Source organism: Candida margitis (assembly GCF_024628925.1).
Source record: "Candida margitis strain CBS 14175 chromosome Unknown scaffold37, whole genome shotgun sequence".
Classification (NCBI taxonomy): domain Eukaryota; kingdom Fungi; phylum Ascomycota; class Pichiomycetes; order Serinales; family Debaryomycetaceae; genus Lodderomyces; species Lodderomyces margitis.
Window position 1 is genome coordinate 10,624 of NW_026261887.1, and position 23,829 is coordinate 34,452.

At 40.9% G+C, this 23,829-nt stretch overlaps 6 protein-coding genes across 6 annotated transcripts; 2 read left to right on the plus strand and 4 right to left on the minus strand. All coding sequences in view use genetic code 12, as the record gives it.

Annotated features, from left to right (window-relative positions):
• Positions 1-25: 25 nt before the first annotated feature.
• On the minus strand, positions 26-14,620 carry MDN1 (AAA family ATPase midasin; the record flags this gene model as incomplete). Its single annotated transcript, XM_051816668.1, has 1 exon — positions 26-14,620. The coding sequence occupies one exon, from the start codon at positions 14,618-14,620 to the stop codon at positions 26-28; it is 14,595 nt and encodes a 4,864-aa protein (XP_051669968.1).
• A 662-nt stretch (positions 14,621-15,282) lies between these two features.
• CANMA_004396 (uncharacterized protein) lies at positions 15,283-16,431 on the plus strand (the record flags this gene model as incomplete). The annotated part of the gene is made up of 1 exon (XM_051816669.1): positions 15,283-16,431. One exon carries the CDS (start codon positions 15,283-15,285, stop codon positions 16,429-16,431), a length of 1,149 nt encoding a protein of 382 aa, XP_051669969.1.
• Positions 16,432-16,445: 14 nt separating this feature from the next.
• On the minus strand, positions 16,446-19,358 carry RAT1 (ssRNA exonuclease; the record flags this gene model as incomplete). The annotated part of the gene is made up of 1 exon (XM_051816670.1): positions 16,446-19,358. One exon carries the CDS (start codon positions 19,356-19,358, stop codon positions 16,446-16,448), a length of 2,913 nt encoding a protein of 970 aa, XP_051669970.1.
• A 790-nt stretch (positions 19,359-20,148) lies between these two features.
• On the plus strand, positions 20,149-20,883 carry GRX3 (monothiol glutaredoxin; the record flags this gene model as incomplete). Its single annotated transcript, XM_051816671.1, has 1 exon — positions 20,149-20,883. One exon carries the CDS (start codon positions 20,149-20,151, stop codon positions 20,881-20,883), a length of 735 nt encoding a protein of 244 aa, XP_051669971.1.
• A 29-nt stretch (positions 20,884-20,912) lies between these two features.
• CANMA_004399 (uncharacterized protein) lies at positions 20,913-22,511 on the minus strand (the record flags this gene model as incomplete). Its single annotated transcript, XM_051816672.1, has 1 exon — positions 20,913-22,511. One exon carries the CDS (start codon positions 22,509-22,511, stop codon positions 20,913-20,915), a length of 1,599 nt encoding a protein of 532 aa, XP_051669972.1.
• A 97-nt stretch (positions 22,512-22,608) lies between these two features.
• CANMA_004400 (lysine-specific demethylase family protein) lies at positions 22,609-23,709 on the minus strand (the record flags this gene model as incomplete). The annotated part of the gene is made up of 1 exon (XM_051816673.1): positions 22,609-23,709. The coding sequence occupies one exon, from the start codon at positions 23,707-23,709 to the stop codon at positions 22,609-22,611; it is 1,101 nt and encodes a 366-aa protein (XP_051669973.1).
• Between the last annotated feature and the right edge of the window lie 120 nt (positions 23,710-23,829).

Here is a 23,829-nt window from a genome sequence, read left to right on the forward strand (position 1 = left end):
ATATATATATATATATATATACAATCTATACTGTAGATATCTCGGTAAAATACTGACGAAGAATGGTTGAAAGCATTTCTGGTAACTCATTAATATCCTTAACAATGACGTAAAACTCAAAGGGGAAACTGTCAAGATACTTATCCACCTTCAAAACCAACTCACCTGTGTTTGCATCAGCTTCATATCTCACCTGTTGCATGTCCATAATCGACTCCTTCAGATTGATTCCATCAATGACGACAAACACCATCATAATCTTCTCATCTCTGGCCCTTCTCACCATCCGCATAATATTCTCATGACTTTCACAAACACCATCACTAATGATAATCTGCAACTGCCACAAGTCGGCCTTGTTTTCAAATTTCTCATCCTCAAATATCTTTAAGGACTCATTACACAATGCCTTGATGTCAGTTCTTGATTGGTGGAAATCAAACCATTGGAAAATTTTAGCTCCAGTTTCATTATTGGCATTGAATGGTTTATCAAATGGATGTACGATTTTCACATCCTCACCGAATCGAACAATTGACAATCCACCACTCTCCAATTGACTCAAGGCCTTGGATACCAAAGCGATACTATTGAGTGCCAATTTGGACGAATTGCTTTCAGTCATAGACTTGGAGTCATCAACGGCAATCATAATCTGGTATTCACGCTTAGACGGCTTTGTTCTTCTCAACCAGATCTTGTCCTTTTTGAAATCAGATGCAATGTAGGGAATAATACGCTTCATATTTAATCTCTTTCCTGTCTTGTAATCTCCACGCAATTTGGTGCTTAATGTAGGTTCCAAGATTAATCTCAACTGCTCACAAAGTCCTGATGCTAGCTCCTGTGTAGCCAATTCACTCTCCTTCCACAATTTACGTGCCTCTTCCAAAGACAATGGTGGTTCATCATCGTTGATGGCATATCTTTCAATCATTTCTTCAACCTCTTCCTCTTCATCTTCATCAAGATCCATGGCCGGTTTGGATAGTGACTGGTCTTGTTGTTCATCCACAGCGGCAGCATCCTCAACAGCTTTCTGTGCTGCAGCACCATTGTCATCGTCTCCATTCTCCTCTTGCGCTTCCTCATTTATATCCATTTCAACAGCTTCTGCATCTGCCTCATTTTCGTTCTCATCGCGAGTAGCCTCCTCCTTGTCTTCTTCCTCATCAATTGCCATGTCTTCATTGATGGATTGAATTTGATCCTTATTGGCAGCCCCAAGTGCTTGCAAGTCATCAATATTGGCATCTGGATTGTGTTGAAACTCATTCAAGTTCTGATTAGCTGATTGCTCATTGCTCTCATCATTATCTTCCTCAGCTTCAAGAATCTCTTGCCTACGACGATGAAACTCTTTCAACGAATCACCAATTTGTTTAAGAGACTCATTGGCCTTGTCACGTGCATCATCCTCAATTGATTTTTCATTCTTTTCCTCCTGGTTCGCATTACTATCTTCGCCTGCTAGATTTTCACCCTGTTCGTCATTGTTGAGCTCATTTTCAGCACCATCACCTGACTTTCCTGCATTTTGTTCTGTTGCTGCGTCCATATCAACGTCCTCTTCGTTGTCCACATCTACCAGACCGTCAGCCCCGTCTACCGCATCTGCATCTTTATTGGGCTCTTCACCACCTTCCTTTTTATCTTCACTAGTCTCTGGATCTTGGTCGTCCACTTCCTCATCAACGTTTTCCTCAGGCTCGGCATTAGCATCTTCATCAATTTCCTTTTCTTCGTTTTCCAAGCTTTGCTCTTCTTCACCATCATCAGGTGGACTAGTCGGCTCTTCCTCGTTAGCATCTTCTTCCATTTGCATGTTATCATTCTCTTCATCTTCCTTCTCCTCTTTATTTTCATTCAGTTCCTCATCGAGATTATCCTCAAACTCATCCTCACTTTCTCCCTTATCTTCTTCATCATCATCACCATCAATATTGATATCATCAGGGAGTTCCAAAGCTTCCGATTCAGGGACATTGTCTTCCATCTGATCACCTTCTTGGTTATCAACCTTGTCCTCCTGTTCACCAACATCTTCCTCCTCTTCCTCTTCTTCTTCACCTTCCTCATTATCTTCCTTTTGTTCAGTGTCCTCTTTCGACTTTTGGTCTTTATCACCCGCTTCACCTTCTTCTTCATCTTCTCTTGCCTCCATTTCCTCATCATTATTTGAATTCTCCGGAACCTTATCCGATTCTTTCTCCTTTTCTTCTTTCGCCTCCTCATCCCACATTTTCTCATCAACGTTATTTGGATCCAACTCATCCAAGTCATCAACTTCTTCATCAAGATCTTCACCATCTTCTTCATCACCTTCATCATCATCCTTGTCCTGGTCAGATAAATCCTCAAGTTCACCCGCCATATCACCTTCCATCTCAACGGCATCATCATTCTCCTCCTGGTCCTCATCCTTATTCTGCTCGTCATTCGGCTTTTGTGCATTTTCCGTCAAATCGTCGTCTTCTTCAACGTCATTGTTATTATTCTGAGCTCCTTCCCCATCTCCCAATCCTGTTCCGTCATGCAAGTTGTTATCTTCCTTTTGCTCTTGAGGTGGCTCTGGGCCACAGAATCCCTTTGTTGCTAGTGAGTAAAGCAACGAGGACAAAATAAATGTTGCTTTGGACAAGTTTTTATAGTTGAATCTTGCTTTATCGAAAACGATTGAACACAATTCAAAGTAGTTTTCAATCAACGGGAAAGTGAATGCAGCTAGTGATGAAATTACCGGAGAATGATCAACCATAGAAGTAGACATTTCGATACAACTCTTAAGTTTAGCAACAATCTCCTTGATGTGGGTGAGTTTTATATACTCAGACACTTTGCTTTGGGCCAGAATCAACCAATTATCATCATCAGCTGCTATCTCTGTCTTGCAACAATCAGTAATCTTTTGAACTGCAACAAGAATCATCGACGACAATTTTCTAAATTCTACTTCACAAGCTTCCACTGACGATTGGCCTGCTGGATCATCATTAGAAAATTCCATGGAGGAAAAGTTCTCATTCAACCAATTCAAAACAACATCAGCCACAAACTGTACTTGCACATTCTCTCTTTTCCAAACATTCAATACGTCTCTCAAGCGATTTTCAAACAATTCATACAGTTGCAAATTCTGCTCACTCAGCGTAGTGTAAACCAATGACTCAGGTTCAAAGTCTGGGAACGCATCCAACTCCTTTTTCAACTCCTCAAATGGGCCAGTTGCAACAGTCGAAGAGAAATAGCCAACAGCGTTGCATGTGCTGATGGCGTAGTCCAACAATTTGGGAAGCCATCTTCTCCTCAATTTAACATTTTCGACACTTCTTTTATAGTGCCTAGTTGGAATAAGCTTTTCATCATCTGTGCGCATTTTAGCTAAAGTCGAAATATCACCGGCGCATAACCGCAATGCCTCGTACTGACTATTAAACTTGGCAAGTGGCGAGCGCTTCACAATGAGGAAATGAATTAAATTCTCTGCCGCTGATAATCCCTTTTCGAGATCTGCTGCAGGGACATCTTCACATGGTGAACCAACAGCGGCTCTCAAGCGAGGCAACAAATCCAAGATTCTAAAGTAAGCACAGTCGCATTCTTCCAAAAACCCATTAAATGATGTTGAATTGGCAATGATCAAATTCACCGATTTCTGAGTAGCAAGTATATCTGCCCTCATGCTAGTCTTTAATCCAGATATCCTTATTTCACGTATTGTGTCACTAAGCAATTTCATTTTTTGCGTTTTTAATGCAGCAACTAACTTTTTGCTGCCCTCATTCAATACTTTTGGGGTCTCATCACGGAGCGTGTCCGCGACACGAACAGTTTCTGCTGCAAAATCCAATAACTGCGGCAATTCCTCACTCTTGACCCTTTCTAAATAGATCTTGAAATTCTTTTTAATGATTGATATATCCTGCAATCTTTGTGGTCTTTGGCTCCACGTGGAAATAGTGGAAAGTATGCCATTGTCATGTAAGTCCACAGTCTCAATAACCGGAAGCGACATGAATTCTTTCTCTTTCACCGGTTGTGACAAGCCTTGCTCGATTACTGGTTGAACTGGTGTACTCAAAACGTCGCGGTACTTGCGCACAATCTTGTATAGACTATTATGAGACTTTCTCGCACTTTGCTTTAAAGCATCAATGTTGACGTCTTTCCAACTTGCCAAAAGAATGACCTCATCGATTTCCTTCTGCAACTTAGCTCTCTTTGCTGTCATATCCTCTTCTATAATCAGTTCAAATTGATGATAGAATTTAATGAAATTGTCTAATGCATTGACAATTGGATGCGTTTTATCAACCTGTAATCCATGATTCTTAAAAGCTTTCAAAAGCTTTAACCGAAGTGTAAACTCCCCATAGGATACCTTGCTCATGAAAATGTTTAACGCAGACAAAATATTCACTACTAGGTCATCATCTTCCTGATTTTCCAAAATTGGAATCATAACGACCTCGAGTAAATGGAACCACCATAACCCAATCTTTTCTCCACACATTTCCTCTTCATGATCAAACAAACTCTTCCATGTTGATAATTCCAATTTCCTCCACGAAACCATCAAGTCGGTCAATTGAGTGTATTGTGGTGCTAGTGAAGTTTGGCTCGATGAATACTTTTGCCATTCAGCAATGAAGGTGTAAATCTGTTCTAATTTCAGCAAGAACCTACCCAATGGCAATGCTATTGGGAAGGCCAAGAACTCAGAAGCGGCAAAGGCAATATTTCGCAAAGTAGCATGCTCTGGCCATTGTTCAAGCATTTTGTTGGTCAACACATGCACAGTGGAAATGATCTTGACAGCCTTTTGAACTTCACTTGGGTTGTTGTCTTTATAGAAATGGAAGCTTTTACTTGGTTGAGATATATCTTCATTGGTTGAATATGACGCGTTTATGACTGCTGACAAGCCGGACGGAGTATTGACCCCCGTTTTCAAATTGTAAAAAGCCAATTTATCAAATAATGCACAACCACGTCTTCTCAAAGCATCAGTGTCGATTTGCATGCCAGTTACAAAATTGTCAATATAAGAAACAGCGATATCACTGTAGATTGCTTCCAATTCATCGCTTTTATTCAATCCAGTAGTTACCTTCAAGTCAACCACTTCATCAAAATCAGGGAACAATCTCTGAAAATCTTCCTCAACATGGTCTCCCTCGACTTTGTATTTGAACATGCTTTCTTTTTGAGCATTTTCTTGATCCTGTCTCATCTTACGTAGTGACCATCTGTAATACAATGCTTTGATTGCTTTTCCTACTATTTCCATACCCTCATCTTTCTTTTGGGTAAATCCAAGAATCATAAAAAAGGACATAATCTCATCTGCATTCGGGTCCTCAGCATTCAATTTCTTTGTAAATGACTGTGCATTGGCAAATTCGGATTCAACTCTAGCAGGGGTCAACATTTCAACAGTGTTCATCAACCAGTCTTTTGAAAACTTCTCCTGTACACTAGCTTCACTATCAAACATAACCAATTCGAAACCAAACTGCAATGCATATATATATCCTAAAAGGATGTCATTCAAATCGGAGTACAAAAGATAATTTTGTTTCATTCGCTGTGCAAATTTGGAAAGATTGTTTTGAAACAAGTCAAATTTACCCCTGGCTGAAGAGGATTTCAGCTCAATCTCATTCAACAAATTGGAGACAGACCCAAAGTTGATACTCGACTCCAACATGGCGTTCCACTCGTCAATCAATCCGTCAATTGAATCAGCTGCACCACGGTACACCTTTGGAGTCTCAGGTTCAATTGCATCCGTAAGCTCCTTCAATGTTGATTCTAAATATGATGACTCATCACCAGTCATCACTTCTCTTGATCGTTTCCATGATTCTTGAAGGCCAGCGAGGTGAGACATGCGAGCTGAATAAACTTTTGAGACCACATACTCTTTAATAGCTGGGTCATTTGGAGCACTAGGCAAGTACAACTGGATGAGTCCACAAGCAAACAAAATCCACGCTTTTCCCAAATCTGCTAAGCTATTCAGCTTGATCAAAGTCAAAACTGGCACCAAAAATTGGTTGAAAACTTGGGCAACGTTAGCATCCAACTTGGCAAATACTTCGCTATCCAGTTGTTCATCCCAATTCAATCCGTGGACTTTCCATATATACCTCAACCAGGTATTCAATTTGTCAACAAAAGCGACTCTTTGATCCGACAAGATGTAGTTGGAAGTTTGAAGCAATGATGTGTTAAGTAGTTTCATATCCCCTATTGTTTCACTAACTTTATTGGCGGCAGTAGATTTCAAGTTTGTCACCTTTTCCAAGCTTGAAGCAAGCAAGCTGCTCGAAAACAATGCTGGGATTCGAGATGCTACTGGATCGCTTTTACTCCATAGGTTTGCTAGTATGCCAGGGAATGGACCATCATTTCCACTACCAACAATAGACCTCAATGACCTCTCAGAAATCATGTACAAACTCTTCACTTGTTGAATATCACCCATATTCTCTGCAAAGTCACAAATATAAGTGAATTCTATCTTGAATACGTTTTGTCGATCATTTACGATTGCAATCAAGTTTGCCTTCAACTCATTCAATGTTGAGTACACCGTTTCCAAAACGGAATTCAAATCGTTCTCAACGTATTTGTTAAAGACAATAGCATCGTAAAGTTGGGTAAAGGCTACCACAAGATCCTGTACGATAGTTGATGTACCATAGGATTGCCTTTTGGACACATAATCAAGATCATCCATAATTCCGTAGACGGTTCTCAAATACTCCCACCCTCTTAATGACAGCGGATACTTGCCACGGAAGTTTTCCCAAATCAAATCCATTGATAATCCAGATGTCAACTTTAAGCCATTACCAAACGATGCAATTGTAGATTCCAAGGTGACGCTATCATCCTCAATGAGATTGGAATGGATCTCACACCATTTACTAAGTAATCCCTGGTAAACTCTAATTTTAGATTCATTTTGTTCTCTCGATGATTCAAGTAAGGCGTTGGAAATAACAAGCAAATCGAAAACAGGGTTAAACAAGCGACGCGAAAACAAACGAGAGTGGTCCCGTGAAAGTGTCTTTATGACAAAGGAAACCATTCCTTGAAGTAGTTGAAACACACCAAGACGAGGCTTTGATTTTAGGTCTCTTCCAAGATACATCGCCGCTGACCTTTCAATGTAGGATAAGTCTCCGATCTTCTTGTTCATTGCATCCAATTCGACATTCTTCAACAATGAGGCAATTTTCTTAACCTCGTTCACAACTTCATATAACATGGTGGACTCGCTAGACTTGACGAATTCATGGCCCAGCACAAGCGAGGCTACTAGCGTCATATTAACTAAAGGATGGATCGCTTGATGCGCGCCAAAACCCCAGTCCCCATTGAGAATGCCACTTGCAATTTCACGTGCCGGTTCATACAAATCATGCATGGCCATTTCAAACCCAAACTGGTGATAAAGGATGAAGTTGTCAAGCACCACCTGCGACACCTTCTTGCTATTCAGCTTGAATTCGGGGGATTGGCAAACAAAATCTTTCCACTGTTGAAGTAATCCTAATGAAGCAAAGGAGGCGATACTCCAAATCGAGCTCATAAAGGATGAACCGTTGCACAAAGAGTCTTCAATAAGACTGAAATTGCTCATTTCTGTACACCTGTCATAGCCATAAATAGCTGTTGGCACTGGAACCTCAGCCAATTCACTAGCCTCTTCCAATTCCTTTGTGATACCCAATAATTTGCAATCGAACAAGGTAGCTCTATCACAGAGAGCTTCCATGTAGACTTCGACACCTCTGTTTCTCATTGCTCTCGATAATTCCCCATACTTAGGATCCACAGTCAAAAAGAGTCTAAAATTTGGGTGAGGTTTGATAACTCTCGGTTCTCCATTTTCAAGAGTGCATTCATTGACAACCAATGTTCCATTCGTTTCCAACAACGAATTCAATCTATCCAAAACAGAAGGGGGACACAAGTTGGCATTATCAAGGACCAACCAACGGCCTTGTTCCACAGCTTGCACAAGAAGACCATCGAACCACTCAAACTTTAATGAGCTAGGCTGTGAAAGCTTCGAAAGCAACGACTCCGACAAAGCAATAATATCCTTATCCAAAAATTCTTCACTGACAGACGAAAATTGTTGATGGAATTGCCCAAAGTTCTCTGTTGTGATACTATTGGACGAAATGTCATCGATTATTCGTAAGACTTGGGATAATTCTGTCTTACCCGACTGTGACCGCACCCTTGCCACAACGACTTGACTTAAAACGGAATAAACATGGTTCAAAAAGTTGTGGAGTGCTCTAGATAAATCGGCTTGTTCGTAGCCCCCAAGAATATCCATAGAATCCACATCACTATTCATTGAAAATTCGTCCAACTTGGCTCCAAGAATGTTGGCCATATAACGAATCAAGCAGGTTTTTCCAGAGCTGGTGGGTCCTGTCAATATCATTGGCATGTTATATGAGACACATCTAAGAGCTGTTTCCATAATTGAAAAGTTGCATTGCAATGGCAAAAGTCGATCGCCATTGTTGTATTGCATCAAGTTGTTTCTTGGTAATATCGCCGAACCTGCTTGGACAAATGATACAGCCTTGTTGAAATAGTTGTCCCTCTTGGCAAAAGCTCCAAACGACTTGGCAAACAAATCAAATGCATGGGTGCGATCTTCAGGATTTCTAAACCTTTGGCAAATAATCATGTTCATGAAATCAGAAATCTGCGTGTCAGCTTGCAAATTTTTTGCAGTGTATAAACTCAACCACCTCAAGGAGTCACGTAAGTTAAACTCCCAAGGGCTACCAGAATGGCCCCATAACTTTCTCGTAACCACCTCGTTCTCGATAGTAGACATGAATTCAATCAAGTTTGCCGATTGGGACGAGTCTACCAGTGGATAAACGTGCAGCAATATAAAATTGAGATCCTCTGCTTTCAAAGTATCCACGTAAACCACACTGAAACGATTGACAAAAGATTTGGGTAATCCTTTTCTTCCACCTCCTTGATACTGAGGGTTTTGTGCAGCAAAGATTTTAAAATCATGATGCTTCTTGAATGTTTTGCCCAATTCTGGTATATATGCCTCACCTCTATGATCCAAACATGCATTTAATCCTTCAAGCACCGACTGAGAGGCCAAATTCATTTCATCGAGTAAAATCCATTCACCGCGTTGCATGGCACGTAAAAATGGAGCATCTCTCCAAGCAAATTCTCCTGCTTTACCGTTTTCAGCTGGTGCATCTGATCCAAATAAATCAACCAAATCGGTTTGTTCAGATAAATTGATACGTATAAGTGGGTTTCCCGTGGAAGCGGCCATTGCGGTGATCAAACTAGTTTTACCAACACCTGGACTACCCTCCAACAAAATGGGCTTGTTCACTTGCATTGCTCTGGTTACCCTCATGGCGTTTGTTGCTGTAGTCGGAGCATCTAGACTGAAAGAATAGGTCTCTTGATTAGCATTTCTTCTGGGGATGCCAAACAAGCCTGCATTGAACGAGTCGTTAGTGACGTTAACCTCAATCTTCAGACTAGCAAATTGAGATAGATCAATGTGAGAAAAGCGGGCCAACGTATCAACACATGTCAGCTTCATTCTGTCAAGAGACTCCGAGTTTTCCGACAAGTAAGCAGTATTGTTAGTTCCCAAAGCATCAATGAACACCATTGCCGCACCATTCAAGAGTGCAGCCGATGCACCCAAATATGAGTGGGATATATTAATAAAATCAACCCAGGCCAAAATGTCCCTAATTGAAATTACTCCACTAATCGTGCTTCCACCACCAAATTCCAAAGCATACCATTCAGAAAACTTGACAATTGCATCAGCAAGCTCCTTCACCTGAAGTTTAGACTGCACGATTTTGAAGACATCTTGGAAGTCCTCCATTGATGGCACCCAAATTTCAGTAAATCTGTTTCTCAAAGCAGGAGATAATTCTTTCTTTCCGTAATCACCACCAGGGTTCATGGTGGCTAAAAATTTGAAATCACCGGCAGCAGTCACGTATGCATCTTCGGTTCCCTTCTCGGCAAGTAATAAACTTCGCTCCGGCTCAAGGACCGAGTTCAAACGCTCCAAGACGGAATCATCAGCGAGGGAAATTTCATCCAAAAGGAAAAAGTTGCCTGTCTTCATTGCTGTAACTAACGGCCCATCATTCCATGCAAACAATATCGAATTCAACTGAAGTTGTTCTTCAATTACTGCAGATAAACCTTCAGCTTCAATGTTGTTTGACTTCTCTTTGTAGGCTTGTAACAATTCCTCAAGTGTCCAATGGTTCAACCCTTCTACACCATGGTCAGTCAAGTACTGAATGAGATTTCTTCGTAAGTCCTGTTGTATACTGCTCTTATTTCTAATCGGCCTTTGACTTCCAAGCAAGTCACCCGTCTCAGTGTTTTGATGTGCATTAACCACTATGAGTTGCTTGGCATAGTAGTTGGCAATGATTTGACAGATGGTTGTTTTACCACATCCGGTCTCTCCAACCAATAACAATGGCTCATTATATTTTACAGAAGCAAGTACCATTATTGCTAGACGACGCATAGCTCTGGTCCATACAACGGTGTTTTCGGTACCCATTAAACCCTCTAGATCGAAATTATCATAATACAGGTCCATGTCTAACTTGACCTTCATGACTTTCTCAATGGCTTCTTTGACAACTCTTTTCTCATCGTCCTTACGCACCCGCTCTGCCAATAGCATATAGCCGTTGATAGCCAACTCTTCATACCCAACGGCATCTCTTTGAGCCCAACGAAATAAATCTCTCAAAGTTGCAAACGAATTCTTTTGTTCAAACAATCTGGTTGACTGACGCTGCACCGTTAACTGCTTATAAACGTCAACAATTTTCTTGGCATAACTTGGAGCAATTTGACACCTTTGGCGTAAGATAATCTCCAACTCGTCTTGCGGGATGTCATCGAAATGAAGCTCCAAAAATCTATTACGAAATGCACGGGAAAGAACTTTTCTACCACCATACAAACCAGGTGGATTCTGAGTAGCAAATAGCATAAAGTCTGGGTGGGGCTTTACAACTTCCTGTGTTTCCGGAATGAATAGCTCACGGTTGTCATCCAACAATCTATTCAAAGCCTCAAGCACATCGGTTGGGGCCAAATTCAATTCGTCCAAAACAATCCAGTAACCTTTGCGCAAAGCTTCAACCAAGATCCCCTCTTGAAAGACCAACTGTCCCTTGGAGTTGCTAACATAAGTACCCAAATACTCTTGAAGATCGGTGTGCTCGTGGTTGTTTATACGCACAAATTTGTGACCGGTAATATTAGCCAAGTAGTTGATCATTGATGTTTTACCAGCCGATGTTGGTCCTTGAATCAATACTGGAAATCTCCGACCCGCTGTTGCCCTAACTAGGTTCATCAAATTCTTTTCAACAAAGGGAGTGATGATATAATTGGGTTGAGGAATAACCTCATTGGGTCCGTGTTTCATCCAGTAATGCTTGAATTGGACGAATCTTCCTGAGTCATGAGGTGGGGGAGGTGGAATTTGACTCATTACTGAGTTCATGTTCTTCAACTTGCCAACAGTGTAATTTATAATCTCTGGCTTGAGTAGGCTTTCGGAATTGGCATCCAATAATGTTAAAAATGTCATGCAAAATCCTTCGTACAAGGATCTTCTGAGACCATAGATCGGCACTATATCAGTAACGTAAACTAAAGTTCTCGTCAAGGTACGAATACTAAAGTGTGGCCTCTGGTTTGCACCGTCAACGATTTTATTCAGCTCAGACAAAGATTTCGCTTTCAAGTATAGCTCGGCAATATCGTTGACTACTATGCCATCTCCAATGGAGTATCGCCCAATGTACTTGTCTATTATCCTCAATAGATCCTGGTAATCTTTGTCAGGGGAATGGACATAAATTTCGGTGAACTTGGACCTAATACTGACCGGAAGGTCTCTTTTGCCAACATCGGTTGACGGATTCATACATCCAAAAAGCCTAAAGTCAGGATGCACCTTGATAGGTTCCGTGTCTCCTCTCTCTGATAACAAAATAGATCTTTGCTCTGAAGAATCATTCAATAAATCGGCAATACTTTCCAATGTGTCAGAACTTGCCAAGTTAATTTCGTCTAGCAAGAGCCAGTCACCGTTCTTGATGGCTTTTACCAAGGAACCCTCAACAAAGTTGAACACAAAAGAGTGATCGGACGTCGAAGCAGTGACTTCAAAGTCCTTCAACATCTGGTGAAAGTTACTCCACTTTTGCAAAAGAAAGTCTGGATCGACTGCTTTATATTTTCTCTTTTTCCTTGGGGCACCATCATCAGCATCGCCTTGAGGTTCTTTTTTGGTGAGTACATCCACGGCCAGCTTATAAGCCTCTGTCCATAACTTCAACACGTTTTTCCATTGGCCACTGTTGAAGCAACGCAATAACACCTTGTTGAATCTCTCATTTTTCTTTTCGGAAAAAGTGGCCAAAAAGAGAGGTTCGAAATATTCCTGAACACCGACAGCGATGAGCTTGGTATTTACAGGTTTGTAACCTCCAAGTAAATCACCTGATTCTGTTTGTTGAGAAACATTGATCACGGTTAGCTTTTTGCCCAAAAGCTTTGCAACATGTTGGACAATTGTGGTTTTACCAGTACCGGTTTCTCCCACAAGCAATATGGGCTCGGTCATGCTTATTCCAACACCTATTTGCTCCATTAAATGAAGAGCGTGATTAGTTCTGGCAAAAGAAGATGAGTCGGATTTCCTATTGCCACCAGCCTTCAATGATGCTCTTCCTATTTTCACAACATTCACATCGGCTTGAAAAACTGGCGTGTGCTTTGATATAAAGTGGTTAACTCTCAGAGGTGGAACTTGGAAGTTTTCGCCTATGAATTTGGCTAAAAGCTCCAACGCTTGAGGTTCAACTATGGCGCTTCCAAAACAAGACACGGCTTCGGCAAAAATATTGTCATATATAGAAGTTTCCAACGGTTGGTCACATTCCGAGATACCCTCTGATATAAGTAACCTATCAATTCTTGAGCAAAACTTGATCAAATCCTTGGTGGACACAATTCTAGGGAGACTTCCTTTATTTAATGTGATGAATGCTTTTTGGTTGTAAAATCGCAACACCTCAAAATAGCAGTTCATTACCTGCTCAATTAAATTTGGAAGTATGGGGAACTTTGTGCGCAAGACAACTTTCATCTCTTCCGAATTGGGCGTTTCCAAGTTGATTACTTTCCAAAACCTTGCTCCAATGAGATCAGGCAAAGTCCTATTCTTTGAATCGTTCGACCTTATAGTTGAAAACAATTGAAAGCCATTTTTGGCTTTGATAACTTCACCACGTGACGGTATACTAAGAGTTCTCTTTTCCAACAATGTTAGCAAAATTGATAAAATTTCTGTTGGTGCCTTGTCAATATCTTCAATCAAAACCCACTTTCCTTCCTGAACTGCCGATGTCAACACACCAGTGTTCCATTGAAAAGTTCCTGGTTTCTCACCCGACGTGTAGGTACCAAGTAATAATTTTGCATCCGTTTGTTCTCCCAAATGGATCTTGACGATGGAATCAGAACAATGCAAATCATTGGCCAATTTGTTGATCAAGAAAGTCTTACCTGATCCTGAATCACCAACAAGCATTACTGGCTGATTCAACTGAATATCAATTGCCAAAGTTCTCAACGCCAGGACTGATGTTTTTGTTGGAACAAAGTCAATCGGGCTATTTGTATAGGAAGCGCTATTTGCCAATCTCGGTACCAAAACACCACAGACTGACACCAAAAGCGTTGAAGATAAATCAGCAGGTGATATCTCTACACAAACCTGGGTATTCTCATTTGTAAAATCCTGTGGTGGCAAAGTCTTGTAGTTGGATATTCTTTTGGCTTCTGATAAGGTAAGAAACTTGAAGTTGAGTGACTCTTTATCGAATTTGGAAAGTAACTCATCTCCACTAGCATACTTTTCCAACATTTCATTTCTTGACAACTCCGATGCCAGTAGATAGACTGTAAGTATTTCAACACACAAGTATTTGCATACTCCTGGTTGTCTACTTGATTCAAGAATCTTGTAAATAGCTTCTGGCTTGACGTATTGTTTGAATCTCTCTGAGCCAAAGTGCAATAAACGGTAATATGCTAAAAGTATCCCCTCCAATTCAGCGTCACCAGTAGTGTCTAATATTGCCCAAATGTTTAATTTTTGCAAAAAGTGTTCAAACAAGTTCAAAACCTCTGGTGCAATGTCGAGCAATGTTGAGAGTGCTGACAAGACAATGGACCCTTGAACGTAGTTACTACTGGAATTTTTGGAATACTCCCTTTCAAAAATAGCAGTATTTTGAATCAAGCGTGCTATAAGCTCCAAAAATATTGGCTTGTAGCAGTAGTATGCAATTGTAGGGTTTCTCAATGCGTATAACGACAAGTGGTTCAAATTCTCATTTATGGATAGTTCGTTCTTGAAAAGTAATGGTTCTTCTGGGAGATGTTTCTCTGGACACAGGAGTCGGTAGGTTTTGTATGCATTTTGTACTGTGGCCAAATTCAAGTAAATATTATCAATGGTCATTATGAAATGCAAATGCAAATGCAAAAGAGTCGCCAGTAGTGGATCTTTATTTTTTTTTTTTTTGAATTGAGACACTGAAACTTTTGATTTTATTGACAGCTTGTCTAATCGGAGATATACTGTTGAGCGTGTGTGACGATTTGTGGTCTTTGCTCTGTAATGTTACTGGTGTATGTTTTGAAAAAAAGGACAATGGTTTTGATTTTTGTTTTGAGATGAGGATGAGGTAAAGTGGTAGCGCAACATCTCCAGGATGTACACTTTTAAATAACTAAACCATTACTCTATGGACATATACCTCAGTGGGGGCAACTCCACCCTTGTCTTGCAGATCAGTGGCTAAAGGTCACACCTTAGACTGTGCTTACACGATTTAGTGAAAACGGGAAGACTGCGATGAAAATTTCAAACTCGGACTGGGTAGATTTACCAATTTTAGCATCAGGGGCAAACAGGGTGGTTTTTAGATACTGAAAAGGATAACTCCTGCATGTAAAAACCACGACGACACTTGTGTCTCCTATTACACCCAGGAAGACTTGTTTGGCTCGAGGGATGATTAGCGCTACCTTCCACCAAGACAACCCACAGTTTCCTATCTCCGAACTTTATGCAAAAAAGCGATACCAGTCCTTTCTTTCCCAGCAACGCCAACAAATAGTATGCCACATAGGTTATATTTTGAACCAAGGAAACTTGAGATTGAATTGATTGAAGGTGACACTTCTTACCAATATAAGGAAAAGACGGTAGACAAACCTGACACCACCACCATCATAAAGTCCCTCCCTTCAAGTTTAACCGAAAAAGAGGTCTATATTATCGACTCAATTAACTCAGGCATTGGCAGATCTGATAAAAGAAACATTTATACGCATATTATCGAACCTTTGTTTCGGTCATTGGACATCAAGCATGAACATTTAAAGACAGAGAATGCCAAGTCAATCAGCGAGTTTGCTTCCAGCTTTCGAAACCACGACGCCACAGTTATTTTCCTCAGTGGAGATACATCTATTACCGAGTTTATAAACGCATTAAATTCCTCAGAAGGTGGCTCTATTTCGATATACCCAATTCCGGTGGGAACGGGAAATAGCTTTGCTTTGTCATTGGGCTTGACGGACCCGGTAAAGTCAATTGTCCAGTTGTTGCAAGCTGATAAAGAGTCGCCGTTGTACTTGTTTAGTGCAAAACTCCCCACAGGGACTCGCTACTTAGTACAGGATGAACTACAAGAGGAGGTCACGTCACCTACCAATTTTATTGTGGTCTTCTCATGGGCATTTCATGCCAGTTTAGTTGCAGATAGCGATACCCAAGAGTTGCGCAAGCACGGTATCGAGCGCTTCAAAATAGCTGCTCAGCATAACTTGAGTCGAGAACAGAAATACGAAGCTGACCTTTTAATTAATGATGAGCTCATCAAGGGCCCGTTCGCATACTGGGTGTTAACTCCATCTAGAAAATTCGAACCCACTTTTGATATTTCACCCAAGGGCAATATATTTGAGGACAACTTATACTTGATTGCCTTTCGCACCAAGCCCGGTGATGATAGGTACATAATGGACATTATGAAGCAAGTTTATGACGGAGGCAGCCACATAGATAACCCTGATGTGATTTATCGCGAGATCACAGCCAAGGACAAAGTAGTATTGAACTTGAAGCATTCAAAAGAGTTGCTCAAACGAAGATTCTGTGTTGATGGAAGTATCATTGCACTTCCTGCTCTTGAAGAGAGTAGCATTACAATACAAGTAAAGGATAATACGATAGACAAGTGGCAGTTATATATATTACATTAGATTTATAGTAAATACTACCTGTATCCATTTCTACCTGAGGACGAGCCTCGATATGGCGGCAAATATCCACTTCGTGCTGCATTATTGTTGCCACCTGGTGGTTGATATCTCTGCGCTTGAGCAAACTGGTTGTAACTGGCGCCCTGATTTGGGTAAAATTGCGCTTGCATATTACCGTAGTTGTTGCCATACCCTTGTCGCTGACCGTATGATCCATTTCCATAAGGATCCTGTTGTTGCTGCTGATACACATGTGTTCCATAAGGGTTGCCATTTGGTCCATTTGCCGCTCTTTCATTCCTACTTCCATCCTTCATATGTTGCAAACTAGAACGATACCCGCCTCTCCTCATCGAATACATTTTGAAAACCTCCTTTCCCTGGGGTCCTTGGTTAACGTAATCACTAGCTTGGAAATTGTTATTGAATCCACGTCCCATACCTCTAAAATCATTAGATTGAAGTCGATAAACGACTTCGTTTCGATCAGCAGTGGTGAGTGCTGGAGCTGCGGGTATATGTCCATTCAAGATCATGGACTTACCCCACGCTTTTTCTGGAAAGTGGTACTCCACCTGCAAATAGTCCTTGTTGTCAATATTTGGCATGTTACCCTCCTTTAGTGGAAACTTAAGCGTTCCACTTGGTTCAAATGATGGAAACTTTATAGCCAATCCCGATAAGCTGCTTTTCGCAAATTGAAACTTGATCGAGTCCAACTCATCTTTGTAGAAAATATCTGAAAACCGTTTGTAGTTTCTGTTTTCGTTAGAGATGAACAACTCAGCTTGCTTGTTTGTGTTTCGTTCCTTCTCATACTCGGTCAATTGGCCATACTTTCCTTGGACAGCATCGAGCAATCTCTTTTCGTCAATAAAGGGTAGCAACGGTATACCTTGCCAGCTCATTTTCTTTCCATTCATGTCAATTTCAAAATCCTCAGGATAGAATTCGATAATTTCACTATCAGCATCCTTCATCAATGTGTGAAACACCTCTGGCAAAGCATGACTGGATGCTGCTGGAAGAACTGACATCAATTGCTCATAGGGCCTAAAAGGCTCCCCTAAATTAAACTTTAAACCATCAGGAAACAAGTCCTTCAAGTCGGTCATATCGGAAGCAAAAGGAGCATAGTGATATGGATAAAACCATGTCCAAGATGGACACCCTTGGTAATAGTACAACGCGACCCACGCTATACCCTCAATGTAACTCTTGACCACATCACGTCTCACTTGCTCAACTTCTTCATCAGTTTTGCAATGAAACTTGGCCTGGTAATAACGCTTTTCATATCCTGGTTCATGTAATCGAATATCATCAACTGGTTCATCACCATCCGCCGTTGATCTTCTCTTCCTGTTTGCCTGTTGAGACTCTTCCAGGTCAGTGTTGATATTTGAGACTGAAGTTGACGCATCACTAGATTCACCACTTTCTTGTGGAGTGTCCTCTTTAAGCTGTTTCTTTGAATCAATCAACTTCTTTAAAGCAGCCGCAGCATCATTATTTGCCATTCCAGCCAACGCAATAGTATCTCTATTATTAACAAGGTCCTTGTTCGTCAATTGCGCATGTCCTTCGACAATATTCCCACTTGTATCCATCAACGGCAAGTTGGCGTCCGGGACAATAGGCGCTTTATCCTTTCCCTTAGAAACTTGCGACAAGTATACATTTTTTAATGCCTTATCCTGGTCCTCTGCAACCTTCCGCCTCTTTCGGCTCTCTTCTCTTCGTTTTTCCACTGCAAACCTGTTTCTGAAAATTTCATTCTCCTTTATTGCCAAGTCCCCCATTAATGTTTCAACACTTTGCAAGTTCAATCTCCCGTCACAAGTTACATAATCACGCAATCGAGGAAGACAGCGCTTCCAACAGTTAACTAATGTATCAATACCGTTATCCCTAACATCCAAACTTGGTAGATGTGGCAAAAAGTCATTACCTGCAAAAAAACAAATGAAAACCCAGTCGTCAATCGCCCTCTCTAGATCAAAGGAAAATGAAGTTTGAGGATTGTACAATTCGATTGCCAAGTACTCCCTCAACACGTTCACATGCAACCACAAGAATGGTTTCCTTTTGTCTCTCTCTTCGATCAAATCAAGTTGGTCTTTAGACATCCCCACATGGTCTGAAACCGTCATGTGTCTTTCTTGATTGGCAAAGACGTCCTCTCTTAATACTCTAAAATGCGGCTCGTGGGTAGCCAAACCAAGAAAAATCAAATCAGCATCCAAACCGTATATGCAATGCCTCGTGTTTGGGTTGTATTGCGGATCCGATCGCTGCGAACGTATGAAGCTCATTAACTTATGCTCACCCTCCCCCGGGACAGTAGCATCACTAATAATCACTTGCAAGTTTGCCCATCCTGGATCTGAACTTAGTTTATATGCAACCCAGTATCTCAACGCTTCGGCTAGTCGGTCCATAAATGGCGTACCTGGGGTAATAGCATTGGAATCCCATTGCTTCTTCCCTTTAACTGCATCATTGATGATTTCCCCACGTGCTTCCTTTTCTCGTATCTCTTTATCAATAGCCATTTGCTTGAGTTTTGCATCTTGAGCTGATCTGAATCTCCTTGCTCTTTGTTGATTCATCTTTGCTCTTGGCGCCACCCCATCCACTGCAATCATGAGTACTTTTCTTGGTCGTGCCATCATTAGCACTCTATCTGTATAGGTGAAAATATCCAAAAACATTTCATCCTCAGTCTCTGGTGGCCTCTTGTGCTCAGGGTGTGAACAAGGATGAACAATACCGTTCATATCCAAATACAAATTATCAACTTCCCCATTGGGGTTTGGATCTTCGTACTTTGCTCCTCCTATGTCATGTTGGTCTTCCTCTATAACTGGAGAAATGATCTTGGGGTACTTTTTAGAGAGCCATCGAAATAATGCAGGCACTCCCATGGTTAAAGTTGAAGATGGGGTCCTTTATGGAGTTTAGAAGATGAAGAAGAGTGATGTTATTTTCGGTTGGTGCAATTTTCTTTCAATGTCAACGCTACCATTTATCGTGATGAGGTTGGTCTAGAGTTTGTACTGTGCTTAATGTAAATATTGGTCTTACTGGAGCTGAGTGACTATTGAACTTTCTTGGAGATATCAACATTGTCTACCCAGACTCTAAATCCATTGAGAGAGTTAATTCTCCCATTTTGTTCAAGTTGAACTATCAAATGAGATTACTCTCACTAGCTACAACCAATTGGAGTGTACTCAAAGACGATTAACTAGAAGTATAATAAGATCGGAGTCCGAGACTCTCAGGGTATTTCCAACGAGCTCGGAGGTGTAACACAGACCAACTTAAGCTGTTTATGTAGCTTGGCTCAAAAGTCCTGCATAGCGCTCTACGCAAAAAACGAAAAGATCTTTTACTCTGAAGCTAAGAAACGCCACATCAATCTGCGGCAATTGAGCTAGGGACAATACTTCCAGCTCTGAAAACATGTCTGAGCTACAGAGATGGGTAGCTCAGATTAAGTGATATTACTATATCAAATGGTACTATTTTGTAGCATTTTGTCAACTACATTTCACTCTCTGACTACTAAAGACCAGACAACAACGTTTGAATTGTAATCACAAATTCTTTCATTTCTTTTTTTTTATTATTTTTTTTTTTTCCTTTCTTCCTATTTCACTTTATCAAGCCTTTCCAACAACCAAAAACAACCCTCTTTAATACAACCAAACGATGGGTGTTATAGAAGTTGAGAGTGAGCAACAGTTCACTGAGTTAACGAAGTCCAATGATTCCAAATTAATCGCATTGTATTTCCACACACCGTGGGCTGGCCCTTGTAAGACCATGAATCAGGTTTATAAAACATTGGCCGATTCAAAGGCGCAAGACCCATCAATAGTATTCCTTGCCATCAATGCCGATGACTTGTCGGAAATCAGCGAGCTATTTGACGTTAGTGCAGTTCCGTATTTTATCCTAATACGTAAGCAAACTATATTGAAAGAGTTGTCAGGAGCAGACCCCAAGGAATTCATTGCTGCGTTGAACCAGTTTTCAGGTTCTAGTGATGCCCAACCTGCAAACGGCTCTAATACAGAAGGAACTTCCAATGGAGCTCCACAAGATGCTGCTGAGCCAGTAGAGGAGACAGAAGAGGCGTTGAATGAGAGATTGACTAAATTAACCACAGCTGCACCAATTATGTTGTTTATGAAAGGTTCCCCATCGAGTCCACAATGTGGGTTTTCAAGACAGCTTGTGGCTATCTTGAGAGAGCATCAAGTTAGATTTGGGTTTTTCGATATATTGAAGGATGACTCCGTGAGACAAGGGTTGAAAAAGTTTAGTGACTGGCCAACTTTCCCTCAATTGTACGTTAATGGAGAATTCCAAGGAGGGTTAGATATCATCAAAGAGAATCTAGAAGAAGACGACCAGTTTTTCGAAAACGCTTTAAAAGCTTAGATATGTGTGTAATTTTTATATTTTGCTATTCACAATTTTCCTTGCGATATTAAAAAGTCTATCTCTGTGTCGGATCCAAAGCCGTCGTCCGAATCCTCAAATGAACTTTCCTCTACTTGGTCACTGAGGGTGTCGCTTTCGTTGTCACCATCCAAGCGGTTAACTGCAAGATCAATATCGTTTTGAAATTGGTCATACTCATACGTCGTAACATGGTCGTCGACGGCGACATTTTCATCGGCATAAATTTCGTGTAACTTCCCCCCGAGTCTATTGTACTTGTATCGCGTCTTGCGTTTTCTGTTGAATATCATTGGCAAGTAATACCCATCAATCAAATTCAAGTTTTCGGCTGAGCTCGTGGGTGATATATAGCGTCGATACTCGTCTAGACGAGTACTAGTCCTTCGCATTACTTTTAACACTTTGAAATGACGTGGGAATTTCATTTTGAGTTTCGATGTAGAAGATTTAGGACCAGCCTTGCTTAGATGAAGTCTTGTCGACCGTATTCCGATTTCGCCAACGGGAGACAAATCATTAACACTCAAGTCTTCAGCTATATTCTCTGCAATCGACAAGTCATAGTTCGCATCCTGGTATATATGATAGTTTTCCAATAACCCCAAGTTCAACAAGCTTAAATTTTTCTCTGGCAACATCTCCATAACCTGCGAAACCGTGTGCATATTAATCGTCTGGGCATCACCTTCAAATTCTTTACTTGAGTATATCACTTTTCCAATAGCATGGAATATACCAAGAGTACTTTCTCGATTGTAATAGACCCCTGCTTTGTAAAACTTCACCCACATTTCCAAACTCAAGATGATTGATCTTATGTCACCAACCTTGAATAGCTCCTGAAGAAATGCGTCAAATTTAGCATCATTTAGTAGCTTGGTTAAGCCCTCACTTTTTAGAATTGTGTTTACTGTTTTCTTCAAAAATCTCGTCGCTAGGGAATTGAATCGAATCGTTTCCAATTCTGGATAACTCCGCAATTCGCGACCCAATAACGTCTCACTAGTCATGTTGTTCTCGAGTCCATAGTGATACTGCATCCTACCAGATTCATATTCAAATTCACTAATGCAAATCACTAATGGAGGTAATGCAATTCCAGTGAAAACCCATTGCCTGATAGCCTCTCTGAATTCGCGCAATGTTTCCTCATGGTAAACATTAGGAAGCTCCTCAATCAAAACCACCGATTGTGTCTTGTACTTGCAGCTTTGAAGAAAACGGGTAATATTTTCCGATTCATCATACTCAATCAAATTATCGTTGAACACGTCTGCACTGTTCATTTCTTTGGCGAGGAGCTTGATCGCAGTCGATTTGCTTGATCCACACGGGCCGACAAGAACCAACACTTTTGTCTTCAGTTGATGTGTGTTCATATTGTACAATGCCTCTTTCACCTGCTTCAACTTGCTTGGATTGATGCAGATATCTGAGGTAGTGTGAGGCGCATACTTCGTAAGCCAGGGTGTGTGTCGTAGTTGAGGTTTCTGGGGACTAGGTGGAACCAGAAAGACATCCTGACTCTCATCATCGGTTGATGTATCAACGCCTTCAAATGAGGTTTCAAAAGCCTTACATTTGAGTTTCTTCTTGGGTGGCATAAAAAGGTTGATCGTGTCTGATGTTTCTCTTAAAAGCGAATTATTATTATTTTTCTTTCTATTTTTCTTTTTCTCTTTGCTTCGCTTCCTCGTCTCGTCACACAAAAACCACGGAATTCTTTTTCACAGAGTTGTACCTTTTCCATAATTGATCGACATTGATATTCACCGCGTCCGGAATGCAATGGCAACTATCGGTCTTTTTGGCAATATCAAACCAAGAATCAAGAGCAAAGTTGACTGATTCTGCGAGATTGAAACCGTAGTTGAATCCTGCGTGGTACCCATAAGGATACGTCAAGATAAACTCGCCCTCCCTATGGATCGTATGGTTAACTGTGATGCCCTTTTTTTCTAGATATTGAGGCAGAGCATGGAAGGTTTTGTGGCGAAGAAACTGGGGACAATTTTTATACTCATCAGTGAACAATTCTTTCATAAGGTTGAAAAACTTTTCATGCTGTGCTTGTGGTATCAGGTACCATTGTTTAGGAGCTCCAAAGTGAATATAGTTGATCAGGTACAAGTCTTGGTCTTCAAGGTGCCATGCAAACGTAGCCTTCCACACGCCAGCATACAAATACGCATTATTCACGCCAGGAATCCGCTCCTCCATCAAATCCAACACATTTGGCAACTTTGCCACGTTCCACACATTCACATCATCTGTGAACAAAGATCCCTCAGAGTCAGCTCCATATATAGGCTCGGAATAGGTTAAAGATTTCCAGTATGAGCGTTCCAACTCTTCGCAACGCTCACTGTTAAACTCGGTGGCATCCACTTTACCGGTGGCATTTTCATCGTTATCGTCATGCAGCCTCTTGCGCCTCCTTGGGGGTTCCTGTTTCTTGGAAAGCTCTTGCCATTGCTCTAGGGTATACTTCCTTGCTCTCTCCATATTTTGTATTTGAAAGACTCCATGATTGTTACTGTTAATCTGCTGAACGATGGGGTTTTTGATAACTACCTTGGACAAATTCTCCTCAGTGTAGCAACTTGATAATGACTCTTTCCATTCTTGTGGAGGAATCACCCGAACAATCCCCGCCTCTAATCCATATTTATTGATGGATTTGTTGAATCTGTAAAAGTCTTTGAATTGGTCCATAGTTGGCTTGAATACGGGGACACCATTATCGTAATGGTCTGGATTTATGTCCCATAGTTCTGATTTCCTATGTGATCTCGTCTGCATGTTTCTTGTGTGAGGAGTTGATACTGTTGTTGCAATGTAGTTGCGTGATTTGATTGTAAAAACGACACGGATTTAAAGTTTTCTAATTTGAAAAAGAAAAGAATAAGAAATAGAAAAAGA